The sequence below is a fragment of the Ranitomeya imitator genome, chromosome 8, assembly GCF_032444005.1.
Source record: "Ranitomeya imitator isolate aRanImi1 chromosome 8, aRanImi1.pri, whole genome shotgun sequence".
Taxonomy (NCBI): domain Eukaryota; kingdom Metazoa; phylum Chordata; class Amphibia; order Anura; family Dendrobatidae; genus Ranitomeya; species Ranitomeya imitator.
This window is the reverse complement of record NC_091289.1, coordinates 41,791,578-41,813,203: the sequence shown is the minus strand read 5'-3', so window position 1 is coordinate 41,813,203 and position 21,626 is coordinate 41,791,578. Positions and strand designations below refer to the sequence as shown.

Here is a 21,626-nt window from a genome sequence, read left to right as displayed (position 1 = left end):
TGTATATCCTCCAGGACACTATTGTGAGTGAGGTGTATGTCCTCCAGGACACTATTGTGAGTGAGGTGTATGTCCTCCAGGACACTATTGTGAGTGAGGTGTATGTCCTCCAGGACACTATTGTATACTATACAATAGTGTCCCCCCACTATAAGGGGACAATACAAATATCTCGCTGAGGATCTGTTTATACCAAGGAAGGTGACGGGCACAAGGGGGCATTCTTTGCGTCTGGAGGAGAGAAGGTTTTTCCACCAACATAGAAGAGGATTCTTTACTGTTAGGGCAGTGAGAATCTGGAATTGCTTGCCTGAGGAGGTGGTGATGGCGAACTCAGTCGAGGGGTTCAAGAGAGGCCTGGATGTCTTCCTGGAGCAGAACAATATTGTATCATACAATTATTAGGTTCTGTAGAAGGACGTAGATCTGGGTATTTATTATGATGGAATATAGGCTGAACTGGATGGACAAATGTCTTTTTTCGGCCTTACTAACTATGTTACTATGTTATTGTGAGTGAGGTGTATATCCTCCAGGACACTATTGTGAGTGAGGTGTATGTCCTCCAGGACACTAGTGTGAGTGAGGTGTATGTCCTCCAGGACACTATTGTGAGTGAGGTGTATATCCTCCAGGACACTATTGTGAGTGAGGTGTATGTCCTCCAGGACACTATTGTGAGTGAGGTGTATGTCCTCCAGGACACTATTGTGAGTGAGGTGTATATCCTCCAGGACACTATTGTGAGTGAGGTGTATGTCCTCCAGGACACTATTGTGAGTGAGGTGTATGTCCTCCAGGACACTATTGTGAGCGAGGTGTATGTCCTCCAGGACACTATTGTGAGCGAGGTGTATATCCTCCATGACACTATTGTGAGCGAGGTGTATATCCTCCAGGACACTATTGTGAGTCAGGTGTTTGTCCTCCAGGACACTATTGTGAGTCAGGTGTTTGTCCTCCAGGACACTATTGTGAGTGAGGTGTATATCCTCCAGGACACTATTGTGAGTGAGGTGTATATCCTCCAGGACACTATTGTGAGTGAGGTGTATGTCTTCCAGGACACTATTGTGAGTGAGGTGTATGTCCTCCAGGACACTATTGTGAGTGAGGTGTATATCCTCCAGGACACTATTGTGAGTGAGGTGTATGTCCTCCAGGACACTATTGTGAGTGAGGTGTATGTCCTCCAGGACACTATTGTGAGTGAGGTGTATGTCCTCCAGGACACTATTGTGAGTGAGGTGTATATCCTCCAGGACACTATTGTGAGTGAGGTGTATGTCCTCCAGGACACTATTGTGAGTGAGGTGTATGTCCTCCAGGACACTATTGTGAGCGAGGTGTATGTCCTCCAGGACACTATTGTGAGCGAGGTGTATATCCTCCATGACACTATTGTGAGCGAGGTGTATATCCTCCAGGACACTATTGTGAGTCAGGTGTTTGTCCTCCAGGACACTATTGTGAGTCAGGTGTTTGTCCTCCAGGACACTATTGTGAGTGAGGTGTATATCCTCCAGGACACTATTGTGAGTGAGGTGTATATCCTCCAGGACACTATTGTGAGTGAGGTATATGTCCTCCAGGACACTATTGTGAGTGAGGTGTATGTCCTCCAGGACACTATTGTGAGTGAGGTGTATGTCCTCCAGGACACTATTGTGAGTCAGGTGTTTGTCCTCCAGGACACTATTGTGAGTCAGGTGTTTGTCCTCCAGGACACTATTGTGAGTGAGGTGTATATCCTCCAGGACACTATTGTGAGTGAGGTGTATGTCCTCCAGGACACTATTGTGAGTGAGGTGTATCTCCTCCAGGACACTATTGTGAGTGAGGTGTATGTCCTCCAGGACACTATTGTGAGTGAGGTGTATCTCCTCCAGGACACAGAGAGCAGCAGCTGGGGACAGCTCAGGTGTTGTGCCGCTTCCTGTGTCATGTGACAGTCGGACAGCTCCTATGGCGACGTTCAGGGATCAGGAAGAAGCTGGAGCCCCGCAGCCCCTGGCACCATGCCTGGTGAAGTTCACACACTGTGACCGAGACATCTACAGCCGCTCCGTCCCTGAGCAGTGCCCTATCTGCGGGCGCCGGCCGGTGCGCTCCTGGGCCCTGGAGCAGGCTCCCGTCAGCATTCCTAACCCTTTTGTTAATGCACACAGCGAGAAATGCTCTTTTGTACTGAAACCAACAAAAGGCCACTTTCTAGGGTAAGTTAATGATCAATGAGACCTAAGCTCTAGATTTTCTGGAAAATCGAAAGCTCCACTGATTCCTGGCAATGCAACAACCTTAAAAAATGGCAGCTTTGGCATGACACATACAGAAGATATCAGTGCGATGATGGTCTAATATTAGCGCAACTTTCCATAGATTTGTATGGGAAGAAAGAACGCCATGAGGAACAACTAATTACTAGTGATGAGCGAACGTGCTGGGATAAGGTGTTATCTGAGCATGCTCGGGTGCTAGCCGGGTGTCTTCGGCGTGCTCGAAAAATATACGCGAGTCTTCACAGCTGCATGTCTTGTTCGACAGCCACAACACATGCAGGGATTGTCTAAGTCACATTCGTTCATCATTACTAGTTACCTAAACTGAATCTGCCAGCACCAAATGACTGTTCAAACCAAGCATCTTTAGCCAAACCATCCAGAGTACCATCCAATCTGGCTTTCTAAGAGAAGGGTGGAGATAGAAAGCAAATAAGTGGGAAGGTGCGCTGAACTTCTACAGCATTATTCCAAGGTTGCACCAAGCTCCTGTGCTTGGTTTGAACAGTCATTTTGCAAACATTCCCTCCCCCCAAGCCTGTTTTCACCTTCATGACTAAGCCAAATTTTACAATTCTGACCAGTGTCACTTTATGCGGTAATAACGCTTCAACGGATCCCACCGATTCTGAGATTATTTTTCGAGACTTATTGTACTTCAGAATAGTGGTAACATTTGTTCGATATGACTTGCGTTTATTTGTGAAAATATAAAAAATTGGGCAAAAATGTCGCAATTTTCAAACTTCAATTTTTTATGCCCTTAAACCAGAGTTATATCTCACAAAATAACATTTCCCACATGTCTACTTTACATCAACACAATTTTTGAAGCTTCATTTTTTGTTTGTTAGGACATTATAAGGGTTAAAAGTTGACCAGCGCTTTCTAATTTTTCCATTTTATTTGGACCACATCACATTTGAAGTGACTTTGAGGGGCCTACATGACAGAAAATACTCAAAAGTGTCCTCATTCTAAAAACTGCACCTCTCAAGTTGCTCAAAACCACATTCGAGAAGTTTATTAACCCTTCAGCTGCTTCACAGGAATTAAGACACTATGTAAGAAAAAAATTTACATTTTACTTTTTTTTTCACAAATATGTTACTTTAGCCCCATTGTTTTTTTCGCAAGGGTAACAGGAGAAAATGGACCCCAAAATTTGTTGTGCATTTTCTCCTAAATATGCAGATACCCAATATGTGGGGAAAAACTACTGTTTGGGAGCACGGCAGGGCTCAGAAGGGTAGGAGCGCCATTTGACTTTTTGAAAGCAAAATTGACTGGAATGAATCGATAGCAGACGCTATGTTGCATTTGGAGAGCCCCTGATTTGCCTAAACAGTGGAAACTCCCAGGAAATGATCCCATTTTCTAAACTAGACCCCTGAAGGGATGTATCTAGATGTGTGGTGAGTACCTTGGGCCTCCAAGTGCTTCACAGAATTTTATAACGTTGAGCCATGAAAATTAAAAACACATTTTTTTCCATAAAAATGTTGTATTAGCACCAGTTTTTTTTATTTTCACAAGGGTAACAGGAGAAAATGGACCCCAAAATTTGTTATGCAATTTCTCCTAAGTAGGCCGATATGCCATAAGTGGTGGGAAACTACTGTTTGAACACACTGCCGAGCTCCAAAAGGAAGGAGTGACGTTTTGGAGCGCAGACTTTGATGGAATCTTTTGCGCGCGCCATAACGAATTTGCAGAGCCCTAGAGGTGCCAAAACAGTCGAAACCCTATATTGAAATCGATCTACCGTCTCCTGGTATGTGAATTTTACAATATGGTGGCATATATGAACTGTGTAGAGTGCATCAGGTTGGCATATGTACGTTGTGTAGAGTACGACAACAGAAATAACTTTAGTAGATCATGGATGAGATGGAGACTTTGAAACAGTCAAGATTTGTCCGGGCAGGTGTCACCTTGATAAGTGGTGTCCTTTCGTATCCCCCTTTTGTAGCACTTTGCACCTTTTTTGCGACCTTCCTCTCTTTGCAGTTTGAAGGATCTCACCTGGGAAAGTATTGAGATGGGAGAAGGTATTACTCCCCACGTGTTACGCCACACACGATGGCTTCATCAGGGGCCCTGATACACTGTTCACTTAAAAATCCATGGTGGGAGTTTAAGATTCACGAGACCTGAAGTCTCACAAAAAAGAAGCTCATCATACATAGAAGCCACCCCTGCGATCAGATGATCACACAGTGTCTCTGTTGTGCGTTATTTGCATCCCCACTGATTTGTATCACCGTTTCTGATCCGCAAAAACGGATATGAATATGATCTGCTCTAATTGTCATGGATCCCACACTTGGATCTGTGATTCTCACTGTGCCGTCCGAGAAAACAAAATCAGATATGTGAATGCAGCCTTAGGTGTTGCAATGATTTACCGAGGATCAGGAAAATCATCACTTTTATGCAATGCAGAATATCTTAAAGGGGCTGTCCATTACAGGAAGACCCCAGCTTAATTGAGGGCCCCAATTAACATAATAGTGGATATGTACCTCTCGAAGGGGACAACAGATGCCCCCAAATGCCACTTTCCGGGAACAGCGGTGCAGGAGGTGAGTACACACTGTTTTTATGTTAATTGATTACTGTGAGTTGTCCGCTACCAGGACAATCCATTGAAGTAGTTTCCCCTCTTGTAAAATAAAAAAAATAGCAGATACTCATCTCCTGCACTGGCACCTTTCCACTGATGTTGACGCCACGGCTCCCGTAAGCGCTGCAGTCAATCAGTGGTGGCTTTTGGACTTCGCTCTCACTTTTGCTTGATCGCCATTCGTCCAAGAGAAGAGCGCTGCAGCCTCTGATTAGCTGCAGGGCTCACGTGGCATAAAATTGCCAAGCGAGCCCCGGGAGACCGGTCACCAACATCACTGGAACACCACCACTGCGGGAGATGAGAATGTTACTTTATCTTAAGAGGTGGACGGGAAATGTCCAGATAGTGAGTCCGTCAGCACAACATGACTGATCAAACCCAGCAGTTGCTCGTACCACCCTTGGCATGACCAAACAGTACAGTGCACCTTCCCACCTACTTATTCCACTCTCCTCCGGCTCCTGTAAATCCAGAGCTGTCAATCATGAAAGCGAGATGGAAATCCAGCAGATGGCAGGGTGAATGTAACTGTTTGGCCTGTGCTTGGTTTGAACAGTCATTTAGTGCTGACAGCTCCTTTTAAAATCCCATTTCTCTGATAAGTTTTTTGCTGTCCCTGCAATCATTTACTTACTAGCGTTGCCCAAATCTTCTGTACTATCATTTCACTTACTTACTTAAATGATGGCTGCTGCTTCTCCTTGTTTCTTCTAGGGAGTATGACGGTTGCTCAGATCTCCATGTTGGCATCACCAGTTCTAAAGGTAAAGGTTATGTTGCATATTGCATGGGTAGCATTCAATCCCTATTCACATATACCGCAGTATCGAGGAATCATTCTGAAGGAAGGTTGTGACTTATCCCATTGTATAGGCCTACATCCATACATGCTGCCTGTGGACTGTTAAAAAAAAAAAAATATATATATATATGTCATTTTTTTACCATCTCATCTCAGTGTAGGAATGAGCAGCAGACTATTCTATACCGAATAAAAAAAAAAAAAAAAGGTTATGCTGATGCAAACACACCTACCCAGCATGCACCCGATGCACGGAGCCCATGCATACCTTCTGGGCATGTTTCACATTTCTGATGCTTTCCTCTTTTATATGAATTGCTTTAGTACAAGCACAAAATTTCTTTCTTTTCCCAAGGAATTGTGCACCATTACAATGAATCTGGCACCCACAAAGACGCGAGCGGCTGGGAACAGTGCGTGAGCGTACCACTAGTGCCGCCCGACCAACATGCCCTCATTTACCAGTGGGATTCGTACCTAGAAGACTTTTCCTATCATGAGACATGGCTTCCTTATAGGTCAGTCTTCAGTCTTCCACCATAAATGTTTTATTCTTTCCATGTTTCCATTTTATAAGTTCCCACTACCTCTTCCAGATATGATGAAACAGAGCACAACTGCTACACGTACGCCTTAAAGTTCATCAACGGCCTGCTCCATCTACAGGAGAAGAAAACCTTTACCAAAGAGGAATTTACAGAGAAGTTTGTATTACCGAGGAGCCGCCGAGCATCCAAGTACATCACTCTGTGTCACGAGGTGTCCCGGAATTATTACTACATGGTAGACCACCCTAGATACGACGGAGGGGCATGAAGACTAGCAGGGGCTGTGGTCTACTTTTGGATAAAAAAAAAAAAAAAGGAAATACACTAATAAGCTTTATTCCAATTCTGGGCAGTAAGAAGCCGCTGGAGAGACGGGACATGGACTGTGTGCAGAGTACACTGACTAATTAATAGAGATGAGCAAACGTGCGCGTATAAGGTGTTATCTGAGCATGCTCGGGTACTAACTGGGTGTCTTCAGCGTGTTCGGATAATATGTTTGAGTCCCCGTGGCTGTTCGACAGCCGCAACACATGCAGGGATTATCTGTTTGTTAGGCAATCCCTGCATGTGTTGAGGGTGTCAAACAGCTGCGGGGAATCGGACATAGTATTCGAGCACACCGAAGATGCTCTATTAGCACACAAGCATGCTCAGATAACACCCTATCCCAGAACGTTCGCTCATCACTACTGATTAGCTATAATTTATTATAGAATGAGCTAAATGAATTCTCATTTTATCATTTGGAATAAATATGGCTAAACCAGTCATTATCCATTAAAGCACCAGGCAGCTCTGATAACATTTTATTGTAAAAAGAAAAACCCCACAAATCACGTTATAGTTCATCATGTTCCATTCTCTCTCGGGAGGAGATCCAGCGATTTACGATGACCTCCTGTAAACAGAAATAAAATGGTTATATAGACTCAATATAGGCCAGCTGCTGTATTACACCCATCTGACACCGGCCTTAGGCTAGCGTCACATCTGTGCTCGCACTTTCACGTTTTTTTGTTCTGTGATAGTGACACAAAAATTAACGAGCGGATCCATCATAGAAATGGACAGCGGCATTAAGTGGTTAAACAGCGGCGATGCTGTTAGAGGTGTATGTTGGCTGTATAATACAGCTAGCGTCTATTCTTTGTGGAGCGGGCACAGCTCCTGACGAAGCCACTTAGGGTGGCGAAACGCGTCGGGCATCTTTCCAGCCCTCCACATGTGACTCTATCTTTGGCGAGATCACCCTGCCCTTGATCATTGTGGTGAGGTATCCTTGACTCTGGGCATTTTTATTTTTTTCGGGTGAAATTTTTTGTCCGTGTATTTTATATTTGGACATTACTTGCCTCTCTTTAACTCCTGCTTGGTACTACCTGTCTGATTATTCTAGCCTTTGTATTAGTATCCATGTGATCTGGTGTGACATTTTTTCAGTGCGCATATATTTTCGTTTTAGGATTGATTTTGATCCCCTTTACACTGCATTGCTTCACACAAAGGGATGTTTACCACATTTTCAATGTGTCTGCTGTGTATATTATGTATATTACGGTTGGTTTGATCCACAGCATTGTGTGTTTATTTGAGGCACTTCATTTAGTTCAGTGATAATCTTCTATGTGCTGGCCATATCCATTCATTTTTTATATAAGTTCACTATTTTGTATATTGAGAATGAGGGTTTAGTCACACATTTGGGGGACTGTAGCCCCATTACGGGCCATTCAGTTTTGCACTTATGTCATTTCATGACTTTTAATTGTTTTTATCTTGGTGTTACTTCTTTTTGTACCTAATAAAATATTTGAGTATATCTCTGTGGTGATCCCTGTTTCATGGTCTGTAGCTTTTTTTTCTCTCCATTTGGACAATACAAAGGTGACATCAACCCAACGAATATCAACCCCACTTGCCACCGCTACAGGGCAAGCGGGAAGAGCCGGGCAAAGCCCCAGAATTGGCGCATCTGATAGATGCGCCTTTTCTGGCGGTTCCGGGCTGCTACTTTTAGGCTCGGATGGGAGGGATAGAGAGGATAGGCAATATCCATGGCCCCTTACAAGCCTGAGAATACCATTCCTCAGCTGTCTGCTCTAGCAAGGCTGGTTGTTAAAAATGGGGGGGGGGGGGGGGGGGGGACCCCACACCATTTTTTAACATTATTTAAATCATTTAAAAAATACGGTGTGGGGACCCCTCTATTCTTGATAACTTTGCTGAAGCTGACAGCTGAAGGTTGCAGCTTCCATCTGTGAGCTTTGCCTGGCTGGTTATAAAAAATAAGGGGGAACCCAACCAGTGTAAATAAAAAAAAATTATTTATTTACAGTGCAGGAGCTGGCTGATGAATACTCTCATCAGCCGCTCCTGCTCTTGCAGGTGTCGGCTGATTGGAGCGGTAGTCGCATCAGCCGACACCAATCACTGGAGGTAATCTTTATACCTCCGGTCACAGCTGAGCGCTCACCCTGTCTTTTGAACCGCGGCTCTCTGACCGGTGGTGATGATTTCACCGCTGATCAGAAGTGGTATTTGCCGCATAGCAAACACTTGGTGTTCGGGCCCCCTATTCAAGTGAATGGGGTCCGGGTTCAGGTACTGTTCCTGAACCAGAACTTTTTTTTAACTGTTCAGCCGGACCCGAACATCCAGGTCTCCGCCCAGCTCTATCCATGACCAAACTTGCAGTGAATCTCATCTCATGGAATGAGGGTGATGGTACAAAACTTCTGCTCAGGAAAAAACAGCGACAAATGGCAAGCAATCAAGTTCCACCATCTACGGAAGATGAAAGTAGGGTTCTGATAACTTTCAGTATTTTGACAAGTCTCTCCGTGTTCTTCTAATATGTCACCACCTTGGTCAGATCTACCATTCACTTCCGGTAGTCACATATATCCTTGTAAGGACAAAAATGTACGCTTGATTTTGAGTGGTGCTTGAACTGCACACACTGACACTGCAAGACTTGAAAGCGCACAGTGTCAGTGCGGCTTGATGCACACAGACTCACATAGTGAGGGTGATGAGCGAGCACCAACACTGGCACACCGTGTTCTCGGCTCCTGCAGTGTCAGTGTGTGCAGGGCTGGGGATTGTAATTGAGGCAGGGAATAAGTAAAATCTGCACTGCAGGTATCATTTTTATAGGTGTTAATTTCCCTATATGTATATGAAATTATGTCTTATATTCTAGGTTCTTCAAAGTAGCCACCTTTTGCTTTGATGACTGCTTTGCACACTCTTGGCATTCTCTTGAAGAGCTTCAAGAGGTAGTCACCGGGAATGGTTTTCACTTCACAGGTGTGCCCTGTCAGGTTTTATAAATAGGATTTCTTGTCTTATAAATGGGGTTGGGACTATCAGTTGTGTTGTGCAGCAGTCTGGTGGATACACAGCTGATAGACCTACTGAATAGACTGTTAGAACTTGTATTATGGCAAGAAAAAATAGGGATTTTTGTGTTACTCACCGTAAAATCCTTTTCTCCGAGACGCTCATTGGGGGACACAGGACAGTGGGTGTATGCTTCTGCCGCCAGGAGGCTGACACTAAGTAGACATAAAAAAAGTTAGCTCCTCCTCCGTCGTATACACCCTGACACTGGCTACCAGAGAATCCAGTTTGGTGCAAAAGCAGTAGGAGAAGTAAAAATAATATTATCAGCATAAATACAGAAAACTTAAGTCTAGAAAAAACCTCACTCTGATAATATCAGATACAAAAACACAGTAGCCACCAGGGAGGGAGCTGTGTCCCCCAATGAGCGTCTCGGAGAAAAGGATTTTACGGTGAGTAACACAAAAATCCCTATTTCTCCTTCGCCTCGTTGGGGGACACAGGACTGTGGGATGTCCTAAAGCAGTCCCTGGGTGGGGAATTAACTCACCAATAATAATTATCCAGACCACTGTTGTCTATAAGAGCGTTACCGCCACTTGAAGAATCCTTCTACTCAGACTTGCATCTGCAGAGATCTGGGAGAGGACGTTATAATGTTTGACAAAGGTATGCAAACTAGACCAGGTTGCAGCTTTGCAAACCTGTTCTGTTGAGGCCTGATGCCGAATCGCCCAGGAAGCCCCCACTGCTCTAGTGGAGTGAGCTTTGATTCCAGCCGGAACCATCATGCCCTTGGTGCGATAGGCCTCCAGAATGGCCGCACGTATCCACCTGGCCAGGGTACATTTTGAGGCTGCGCATCCCTTCCTGCGACCTTCTGGTAGGACAAACAGAGCATCCATCTGACGGAAAGGAGCCGTACGGGAAATGTATCTCCTCAGCGCTCTCACCAGGTCCAACGTATGAAGAGCTTTTTTTTTTTTTTTTTTTTTTTTACACGGTACGTAGGCGCCAGGCAAAAAGAAGGAAGAACTATATCCTCATAAAAATGGAACGAGGAAACAACCTTCGGCAAAAAGGAAGGTACTGGTCCGAGTACTACCTTGTCCTGAAGAAAACGTAGAAAGGGAGTACGACAGGACAGGGCTGACAGTTCTGATACCCGCCTTATGGAAGTTAAGGCCACTAAAAATACGACTTTCCAAGAAAGGAAAGTCAAGGAAATATCCTCAAGAGGCTCTAAGGGAGCCTCCTGCAAGGCCCTTAAGACTAAATTAAGGTCCCAAGCTTCCAAAGGAGACTTATAAGTAGGGACCTTATGAACGACTCCCTGAAAAAAAGGTCCTGACCTGACAGGTAGTAGCAATCCTACGCTAAAATAAAAAAAAAAAAAAAAAAAACAAAGAAAGACCGATAAGGCTGAAATTTGCCTTTTAAGAGTACTTGGAGCCAGCCCTGAATCCAGTCCTGCTTGGAGAAAGGCTAGAATATTAGGGATGGAAAAACGCACAGGAGGCCCTCTACACCAAGAAAGACTTTCCAAGTGTAAAGAAATTCTGGCCGAAACGGTTTTACATGCATTAATCATGGTATCTGATACCTCTTGGGAGAACCCTGCCTGAGTTAAAAACCCAAGATTCAACGGCCAGGCCATCAAACGTAGGACCCCTGAGTTCTGGTGGTAAAAACGGCCCTTGAGATAGAAGATCTGGACAATTGGGGAGCCGCCACGGAACTCCGGCGAAAAGCTGTACTAGGTCCGCATACCAGGTTCGCCATGGCCAACCCGGAGCGATCAGAATAGCCGGCGCTCCTTCTGACTTGATCTTCTTGATTACCCTCGAGAGCAGCACCAGAGGAGGGACAGATAAGAGAGATGAAACTGGTTCCAAGTCAGTACTGGCGCATCCACGGCGATCGCCTGTGTATCTCGGTACCGGGAGACAAGTCTGGGTACCTTGGCATTCCACATGGACGCCATTAGATCCACATCCAGAGTCCCCCATAGATGGCATATTTGCTGAAATACTTCGGGATGGAGAGACCATTCCCTTGACGCCAGACCCGGACGGCTGAGGAAATCTGCCGCCCAGTTCTCTTCGCTAGGGATGTGGACTGCGGGAATCACCGAGTGATTCCTCTCAGCCCAGAACAGAATTTCTTTTACCTCCTGCATGGCTGCCTTGCTGCGGGTGCCCCCCTGAAGATTTATGTAGGCCACGGCTGTGGCGTAGTCCGATTGAATTCGGACCGGGCGACCCGCCAAAAGATAGCAAAAAAAAAATGCCAAGCTAGTCGAACCGCCCGAATCTCTAAGAGATAGATAGGGAGATCTGATTCCTGAGGAGACCAACGCCCCTGAGCTGTGTGGTGAAAAAAACACTGCTCCCCAACGGAGGAGACTGGCGTCAGTTGGGACTTACCAGCCAATAGGTTGGGGGAAAGAGCTCCCCCCCCCCCCCCCCCCAGAAGGGACGAGCTGTTTAATCACCATGAGAGAGACTGCCTAATCTGGGGAGACAACAGAAAACTGTGGTTGAGAGAGAGTTGATTCTTGTTCCATACTGCTAAGATTGCATGCTGGAGAGGTCGAAGGTGAAGCTGTGCAAATGGTACTGCTTCTACAGCTGCAACCATCCTTCCTAACACCCTCATACAGGATCGGATCGTATGAGGGTACGGTTGCTGGAGATTCCTCACCTCCCACTGAAGGGCTAGGAATTTGTCCTGGAAAAGGATCGACAGGACTTGAGAGGAGTCGAAAATCACGCCTAGAAATGAAATCCTCCGAGATGGATCTAGGGATGACTTCCTTAAATTTACTAGCCAACCCAGACAAGAAAGGGAGTCTAGAACAAGCTGGCCCTTTTACTTGCAAGCCTGAAAGGACGGTCCTTTGATCAGAGGATCGTTTATATAAGGCAAGACTACTATCCTTCGAGAGTGCAGAATGGACACCACAGATAACATGACCTTCGTGAACACCCTGGGAGCGAAGGCCAGCCCGAAGGGAAAAGCCGTGAACTAGAAGTGTAGGTTGTTTAGGGCGAACCGGAGAAATCTTTGATGAGAAGAAAAAAATGGGAATATGTAGGCAGACATCCTGAATGTCTATTGAGGCCAAGAACTCTCCCTTTTCCATTGAGGCAATAACTGACCAGAGAGATTTCATCCGAAAGTGACGAACGCGGACAAACCTGTTTAAGCGTTTCAGATCCAGAATGGGTCTTACTATTCCGTCCTTTTTGGGTACTACGAAAAGATTGGAATAAAATCCTTGAAACCTTTCTTCTCTTGGAACAGGAGAAATAACCCCGCAGAGACGAAGGGACCCTATGGAATTGTACTGGTCTTGTCAGTGGGACCCGGACCTGGAAAGAACCGGGGAGAAGGCTGACAGACTAGCTCTATCTTGTAACCTGAAGATACGAGCTCTCCCACCCACTGGTCGTGGATAACTTAAAGCCAGACCTGGAGAAACAAAAGTAGACTTCCACCTAATCTGTTGGAGGCACTCCGAGGAGGTCTCCAAACACTTTTGAGTCCTAGATTCTCTGGATATAGTTGACTGGGAAAGCATCTTTCCCCCTTGATGGGCCGTATAGGAGACTCGATTGTCTCGATCCTGATTGGGTCGACCCTGCTCCGCAGAGCCCGATGCTGGAGCCCATCTAGTATTACGAAAGGATCTGAAGCGGGCCTGGAATTGGCAACGCAAAGGCTATCTAATCCTCTGCTGAGGAGAAAGCTAGCTCTTCCCTCCTGTGGAGTTGGAGATAAGCTGATCCAGCTTTTTTTCTTTTTTTTTTTTTCGAATAAGCCACCCCCCTGGTAGGGTAGGGTTGAAAGAGACTTTTTTAGAAGTAGAATCGGCCCATGTACTTAACCAGAGCGCCCTTCTAATGGCAATTGCATTAGCCGCAGCAGAAGAAGGTACAGTCTGCAGCATCAAAGGATGCATTGATCAGATAGCTACCCGCAAGAGCATCTGAGAAAAATATTTCTGACAGCTCTGCTGGCAAATCCCTTTCTTGAAGAGCCTTTGTTAAAGACTCTGACCAAGACAATATAGCCTTAGTAACCCAAGTTGCTGCAAAAGAGGGAAAAAATGCTGAACTTGAAGCCTCAAAAAATGGAACTAGTTAAGCTCTCTATAAGACGATCCGTAGGATCCTTAATGGACAAGCCTTTAGGGAGAGATAGCAAAGTGCTAGCGGCTAAACGAGACACCGGGGGATCTACTGAGGGATGTTCTGCGCATTTACTACATAACTCAGTAGCAAAGGAATACCTAGCCTGCAAGGTTTTTTTGTTTTTTTTTGCTCCGATAAAAAGCTTGTCCGGGAGCTCCCGATTCCGAATCAGGTCCTCAAACTCGGGGAGAGAGGAGAAAACCCTATGGGACCTTTTGGCCCGCTTAAATGAGACCTTGTGATCAGAGGGTAAGGCGAGTTCGTCTTCTAACCCCAGGGACTGAATTGACAGTCTCAATCAGGCTATCGACAGACTCCTGAAACCCCGGAGCCTCAAAGTCAAGGGAAACTTCTGACTCATAGACTGTCTCAACTTCTCCACCTCTACGGAGGAAGGCAAGCGAGATACGGACCTCCAGGGTGCCGAAGCCCCAGATGGCCTGAGCGACGCTGTACGAACTCGCTTTCCACGCGTCTCTAGTTTGAGCGCGGCCCAGCAGGCCGAAGGCTTTTGAGACAGATGGGCTGCAGGCACTGACCGCCGGGGTCTGAACGGACTTGATTGCTTCAGTTAGGGTGACGGGCCGGAGCTGGAGAGATTGCTGGGGAACTCGCGGGGGGGGGGGGGGGGGGTCGTGGGATGGGGGGTTGGCTCCTGAGCGCGTTCGGAGTCGCAGACCTCACAGAGACGATTGCTCTGGGCATACGGGAGGGCAGCACGGCAAGCTACACAAACGGTATATAGGACCGTGTGAGACTTGACCTATCTAGACAGTGATTCTGTAAAAGCTATACCCAGGGCTTTAGACAGGGAAAAACAACAGTGCTTCAGCTGTCAGGCTGGAGGGGGAAGCACTTACCCCAGTCCTGTGTTGCAGTGTGGAACCGAACACAAAATGTGCCGCCTTGATCCCCAGCTGTCTTCAGGGGGCGGAAACGCCATGATTGCAGCGTTGGTGCGGCCTGTAGTAGGCCGAAGCCGGGACCTCGATTTTCCCCAGCATGGAGAGGAGAGGGCGGACCGGAAGTAAACGCGCCGGAGGGGGTGGAGCCTCACAGCGCAGTTTGTTCTGGGTGGAAGCCGGGCCAGAATGACCCGGAAGAGCACCCGGGACGCCAGGCCGGAGCCTGGAGCCCCTGAAAGGCCGCGGCGCCGGCCGCATTGTACTGCTGCGGCGCCGACTAGCGCCGGACAAGCCGCAGCGCTGAAGGGAGACTGCAGAGCCGCTCTTTACCTGGCGCCGATCGGCGCAGGGACGCCCGGAGCTGCCTAAGAGGTAAAAATCACTTGCATCAGGAGCCCCTTTCCTATCCGTCCCCTATTTTTGCAAGCTGAACCCTCTGAGAAAAGAGGGCTAGCGGGGGAGGGCAGAGAATATGACTCTGTGTTAACCCTAGCTCCATTTTCCACCTTTGGGAAAAGGAGAGGGACCGTCCACCACCCCTCTAACACCACAGCAGAACCTAGGTGTAGAAATCAGGGGGATCACACGGACATCAGAGAGCACCTGTACAGCCTATGGTCTTAAATACGTTAGGGTGGTCAGGGCCAAGTCCGGAGTGCAATCCCACGTCGCGGGAAAGGATACGTGGAGATACTCGCACGTGCTTGCCCGTTGCTGGTTTGGGGAGATCAGACCCTCAAAAGGATCCGTCGCCCCTCTCAATCCATATGAAGTTGAAAGAAATAAGAGTCCGAGGATCCGGGACCCAGAGGTGTGCCTCCTTCAGACACTAAGCAAGAACTGGATTCTCTGGTAGCCAGTGTCAGGGTGTATACGACGGAGGAGGAGCTAACTTTTTTTATGTCTACTTAGTGTCAGCCTCCTGGCGGCAGAAGCATACACCCACAGTCCTGTGTCCCCCAATGAGGCGAAGGAGAAAGCAGCTAAGTAAAGAAAAATGAGTGGCCATCATTACTTTAAGAAATGAAAGTCAGTCAGTCTGAAAAATTGGGAAAACTTTGAAAGTATCCCTAAGTGCAGTGGCAAAAACCATCAAGCGCTACAAAGAAACTGGCTCACATGAGGACCGCCCCAGGAAAGGAAGACCAAGAGTCATCTCTGCTTCTGAGGATAAGTTTATCCGAGTCACCAGCCTCAGAAATCGCAGGTTAACAGCAGCTCAGATTAGAGACCAGGTCAATGCCACACAGAGTTCTAGCAGCAGACACATCTCTACAACAACTGTTAGGAGGAGACTTTGTGCAGCAGGCCTTCATGGTAAAATAGCTGCTAGGAAACCACTGCCAAGGACAGGCAACAAGCAGAAGAGACTTGTTTGGGCTAAAGAACACAAAGAATGGACATTAGACCAGCGGAAATCTGTGCTTTGGTCTGATAAGTCCAAATTTGAGATCTTTGGTTCCAACCACCATGTCTTTGTGCGACGCAGACAAGGTGAACGGATGGACTCTACATGCCTGGTTCCCACCGTGAAGCATGGAGGAGGAGGTGTAATGGTGTGGGGGTGCTTTGCTGGTGACACTGTTGGGGATTTATTCATATTTGAAGGCATACTGAACCAGCATGGCTACAACATATTGCAGCGGCATGCTATTCTATCCGGTTTGCGTTTAGTTGGACTATCATTTATTTTTCAACAGGACGATGACCCCAAACACACCTCCAGGCTGTGTAAGGGCTATTTGACCAAGAAGGAGAGTGATGTGGTGCTACGCCAGATGACCTGGCCTCCACAGTCACCAGACCTGAACCCAATCGAGATGGTTTGGGGTGAGCTGGACCGCAGAGTGAAGGCAAAAGGGCCAACAAGTGGTAAGCATCTCTGGGAACTCCTTCCCAGAGACTACCTCTTGAAGCTCATCAAGAGAATGCCAAGAGTGTGCAAAGCAGTCATCAAAGCAAAAGGTGGCCACTTTGAAGAACCTAGAATATAAGACATAATTTCAGTTGTTTCACATTTTTTTGTTAAGTATATAATTATACATGTGTTAATTCATAGTTTTGATGCCTTCGGTGTGAATGTACAATTTTCATATTCATGAAAATACAGAAAAATCTTTAAATGAGAAGATGTGTCCAAACTTTTTGTCTGTACTGTAAGTGGTTACATTTGAGTTTTGAGGGTGACAGACTCCCTTTAAAATATTTGGAGGTCTGACAGTAGCTGAAGTAACGTAGTAACTTGTGATGAGTGAACGTGCTGGGATAAGGTGTTATCTGAGCATGCTGAGTGTCTTCGGCATGCTCGAATAATAAGTCCGAGTCCCCGCAGCTGTTTGACAGCCAGGGGCGGATTATCAGAGGGTCAATATGGGCGGTAGCCCAGGGCCCAGTGGGGGCCCTGGGCTACCGCACAGATTGACCCTCTGATAATCATCTGTGAATGCCGGCGGCCGCCGCCGGCATTTATGTGCCCCCGCAGTACCCGGTGGGCAGAGAGAGGGGGCCCGCATCGGGCCCCTTCTCATCTGCTCACCGGGCCCCTTCCGGCGCTGCGGCGGTTTCCTATTGACGTGCGGGCGCGCGCCCGCACGTCAATAGTTAACAACAGCCACCAGCCAATTGGAGGCTGGCGGCTGATGTCGGCCGCAGGCGCACACGTCGCCGGCGTCTGACGTCATTGTCAGTCGCCGGCGAGTGTGCTCTGTTGGAGGGAGCTCACCGCCTGGAGTGCGGACAGGTGAGTAGACTTTGTTTTTATTTTTATTTTTTTTGTTTTTTTTTTTATAACGGTGGACACACTAAGGGCAATGCTGGAGGACACTGGGGCAGATGGCTGGAGGACACTGGGGCAGATGGCTGGAGGACACTGGGGCAGATGGCTGGAGGACACTGGGGCAGATGGCTGGAGGACACCGGGGCAGATGGCTGGAGGACACCGGGGCAGATGGCTGGAGGACACCGGGGCAGATGGGGGCCCTGGGCTACCGCACAGATTGACCCTCTGATAATCATCTGTGAATGCCGGCGGCCGCCGCCGGCATTTATGTGCCCCCGCCGTACCCGGTGGGCAGAGAGAGGGGGCCCGCATCGGGCCCCTTCTCATCTGCTCACCGGGCCCCTTCCGGCGCTGCGGCGGTTTCCTATTGACGTGCGGGCGCGCGCCCGCACGTCAATAGTTAACAACAGCCACCAGCCAATTGGAGGCTGGCGGCTGATGTCGGCCGCAGGCGCACACGTCGCCGGCGTCTGACGTCATTGTCAGTCGCCGGCGAGTGTGCTCTGTTGGAGGGAGCTCACCGCCTGGAGCGCGGACAGGTGAGTAGACTTTGTTTTTATTTTTATTTTTTTTGTTTTTTTTTATAACGGTGGACACACTAAGGGCAATGCTGGAGGACACTGGGGCAGATGGCTGGAGGACACTGGGGCAGATGGCTGGAGGACACTGGGGCAGATTGCTGGAGGACACTGGGGCAGATTGCTGGAGGACACTGGGGCAGATGGCTGGAGGACACTGGGGCAGATGGCTGGAGGACACTGGGGCAGATGGCTGGAGGACACTGGGGCAGATTGCTGGAGGACACTGGGGCAATGCTGGAGGACACTGGGGCAGATGGCTAGAGGACACTGGGGCAGATGGCTGGAGGACACTGGGGCAGATGGCTGGAGGACACTGGGGCAGATGGCTGGAGGACACTGGGGCAGATGGCTGGAGGACACTGGGGCAGATGGCTGGAGGACACTGGGGCAGATGGCTGGAGGACACTGGGGCAGATGGCTGGAGGACACTGGGGCAGATGGCTGGAGGACACTGGGGCAGATGGCTGGAGGACACAGGGGCAGATGGCTGGAGGACACCGGGGCAGATGGCTGGAAGACACCGGGGCAGATGGCTGGAGGACACCGGGGCAGATGGCTGGAGGACACCGGGGCAGATGGCTGGAGGACACCGGGGCAGATGGCTGGAGGACACTGAGGCAGATTGCTGGAGACATTGGGGCAATGCTGGAGGACACTGGGGCAGATTGCTGGAGGACACTGGGGCAGATTGCTGGAGGACACTGAGGCAGATTGCTGGAGGACACTGGGGCAGTTTGCTGGAGGACACTGGGGCAGTTTGCTGGAGGACACTGGGGCAGATTGCTGGAGACACTGGGGCAATGCTGGACATACTGGGGCAGATTGCTGGACACACTGGTGGTAATATTCTGGACACACTGTCTGGGGGCAATGCTGGACGCACTGGGGCAGATTGCTGGACACACTGTCTGGGGGCAATATGCTGGACACACTGGGGCAATATGCTGGACATACTGGGGCAGATTGCTGGACACACTGGGGCAGATTGCTGGACACACTGTCTGGGGGCAATGCTGGACACACTGGGGGCAATATGCTGGAGACACTGGGGCAGATTGCTGGACACTGGGGCAATATGCTGGACATACTGGGGCAGATTGCTGGACACACTGGGGGCAGGACTGGAGGCATGGGCAGAATGTAGACACGGGGCATGATTGGAGACACGGGGCAGAATGAAAGACATGGGGCAGGATTGGATCATGGGGCAGGATGGATACGATGGAGACAGATGGGGCAGGATGTGGAGATCATATGGGGTAGAATGGATACTCATGACTGCAGGATGCGAGAACATATGGCTGGAGCCAGGAATGAGACACACGGTGGCCAGGATGTGGAATATTATTACCATAGGGGCTAATTAAGGGATATTATTACTGCAGTGATGTATTTATTTTATTTTTTGAGTATACTGTTTTAAATGGGGGTCGGTCCTGTTACTGTGCAGAGTGACACTATGTCGCCTTTTTTTCTTCATGTGGTGTAATGTAGAAGTTGTGAAAAATTAAGTAATGTGTTCTGCAAGCGGAGCTCGAGATAACTGTGTTATTTCCTGCAGAAACGAGTCCTGGCTGGAAGAAATGATGGCGGTCTGTGCTGGATGAAAGATGAAGGACTTCACCTTGAGACGTCACTGGTGAGTCAGTGTTACCTATAAACTGACACTATACACTGTATACTATATACAGAGGTCCTGTGTACAATGTCACCAGTGATCACTGTATTACCTATACATTATATACAGAGCTCCTGTGTATAATACCACCAGTGATCTCTGTATTACCTCTACACAGACACCGCATACTAAGTACAGATCTCCTGCGAATACTGGCACTTATGGTGATAGTATTGTGTTGTTTTTTACTGATCAGTATTGTAGTATTCAGTCACTATGTGGTGGTAATATGTGGTCTGGAAATGGTGTTGTGGTATTTGTCCCTTGTATGTGCTATTTGGTCACCAAGTGGTAATATGTCACCTTGTATGTGATATTATTCGATCACTGTGGTTGTAATTTGTGGTCTGGTCATGGTGTGGTGGTATTTGTTCCTTGTATGTGATATGATTGGTCAAAATATACCTAAATTGTATTGCAGATTCTAACAAATATTTAATAGGTTACAGTAGAGTAGGGCCCGGCCATTTTTCTGGAATTATCTGGTTCGGGTATAACATGACCCCCGTCACATGACCCCCGTCACATGACCGGGGGGGGGGGGGGGGGGAGGGTGGAGGGCACAGTGTCTGAACAGCCTGGGGCCCTGGCTACCCGTAATCCACCTCTGTTGACAGCTGTGAAACATGGAAGGATTGCCTTACAAACAGACAATCCCTGCATGTGTTGAGGCAGCCGTGGGGACTCGGACATATATTATTCGAGCACGCCGAAGACACTCGGTTAGCACCCGAGCATGCTCAGATAACACCTTATCCCAGCACGTTCACTCATCACTATTAGTAACCCATGATTGTAAACCGGCTCATTAACTTGCCTGAACTTTGAACTTTTGTATACACTCGGGGGAGCTCAGATCCTCTTCTGTGACGCCAGGAGGTTTCATTAAATAACAGATCAGCAGCTCCTGTAAAGACAGAACGAGGTCGATATTGCACTCACAATGTAAATGACACAACCACTGTTACAACGGCAAACAAGCAAAATGTTCAGGCCCGGGGCTTCAGGGTCACATCATGGATCGGTGGATATATTTGTTATGTTTTTTTTCTGTGCCGAGTGATTTTATTAAAACAGCTTTACTGAAAGTAGAGATTGTTTTTCATTCCTATACGTAGGAATATAAGGCAGCCAGGAGCTTACAGCATACAGGTCATTGTATAAACCACGGGCACTGACATAGCGGACTGCACCAACCTGCCATCATAGATGCTTTAGAGGAGCGCATCCTCGACTGCGGGGCCTGACACATCAGGTGCTGACACAGCCCAGTTAGACGAGCCCAGGAGCAGCAAAGTATGTTGGGTCTGGACTAATTTTAGGGGTTAATGTCTGAATTAAAAGTAATCTGTCAGCAGGTTTTTGCTCTGTAATCCGAGAGCAGCATGATGTAGGGGCAGAGACCATGATTCCAGCGTTGTGTCACTTACTGAATTGTGTTTTGCTGTTTCAATACAATCAGTGTTTTATCAGCAGGAGATTATCACAACAAGACTAGGTGTTTCGAGTCTACTAGTCGAACCCTTCCCCATCACTACTGATTGGCTGCTTTTTATGTATGCTTTGCATAGGCAGAAAGCTGCCAATCAATGATGTGGGCTGGTTATACAGAGCTCAGCAGCAATAACCACTTATCACAACTGTGGCGCCCAGTAAACTAAGTGATACATTGCTGGAATCAGGGTCTATGCATTGACATGATGTTGCTCTCAGATGGTGAAGCAAAAACCTGCTGACAGGTTCCATTTAATCTTTTGGGGTAGGTCTGGGATCTTAATTCATTTTAGCATCTTAAATGAAATATATTTTAGATTCTGATATGTAATTAATTTTAGGGGTTTATTTTCAGTGACGTGGGGTCCGAATTAACTTCTGTGGTCT

At 47.7% G+C, this 21,626-nt stretch overlaps 2 protein-coding genes across 3 annotated transcripts in view; one reads left to right on the top strand and one right to left on the bottom strand.

Moving 5' to 3' along the window:
- The first annotated feature begins 1,907 nt into the window (after positions 1-1,907).
- MKRN2OS (MKRN2 opposite strand) lies at positions 1,908-7,000 on the top strand. The gene is made up of 4 exons (XM_069736784.1): positions 1,908-2,216; positions 5,623-5,672; positions 6,066-6,228; positions 6,307-7,000. Exons 1-4 carry the CDS (start codon positions 1,966-1,968, stop codon positions 6,524-6,526), a joined length of 684 nt encoding a protein of 227 aa, XP_069592885.1. The 5' UTR covers positions 1,908-1,965; the 3' UTR covers positions 6,527-7,000.
- A 54-nt stretch (positions 7,001-7,054) lies between these two features.
- TSEN2 (tRNA splicing endonuclease subunit 2) overlaps positions 7,055-21,626 on the bottom strand; it is a 35,176-nt gene continuing 20,604 nt past the window's right edge. For both annotated transcript variants that reach the window (XM_069736783.1, XM_069736782.1), the window contains exons 11-12: positions 20,563-20,652; positions 7,055-7,159 (exon numbers count right to left, since the gene is read on the bottom strand). In XM_069736783.1, coding sequence (XP_069592884.1) covers positions 7,100-7,159; positions 20,563-20,652 — 150 coding nt within the window. In that variant the 3' untranslated portion in view covers positions 7,055-7,099. The remainder of the gene's footprint in view (positions 7,160-20,562; positions 20,653-21,626) is intronic.

What these genes read in the sequence shown, in the direction of transcription:
- MKRN2OS (XM_069736784.1), top strand. Translation starts at nt 1,966, where the DNA reads ATGGCGACGTTCAGGGATCAGGAAGAAGCTGGAGCCCCGCAGCCCCTG. An exon ending in ACAAAAGGCCACTTTCTAGG is followed by an intron (nt 2,217 to 5,622) that starts GTAAGTTAATGA and finishes TGTTTCTTCTAG; the next exon opens with GGAGTATGACGGTTGCTCAG. An exon ending in TGGCATCACCAGTTCTAAAG is followed by an intron (nt 5,673 to 6,065) that starts GTAAAGGTTATG and finishes TCTTTTCCCAAG; the next exon opens with GAATTGTGCACCATTACAAT.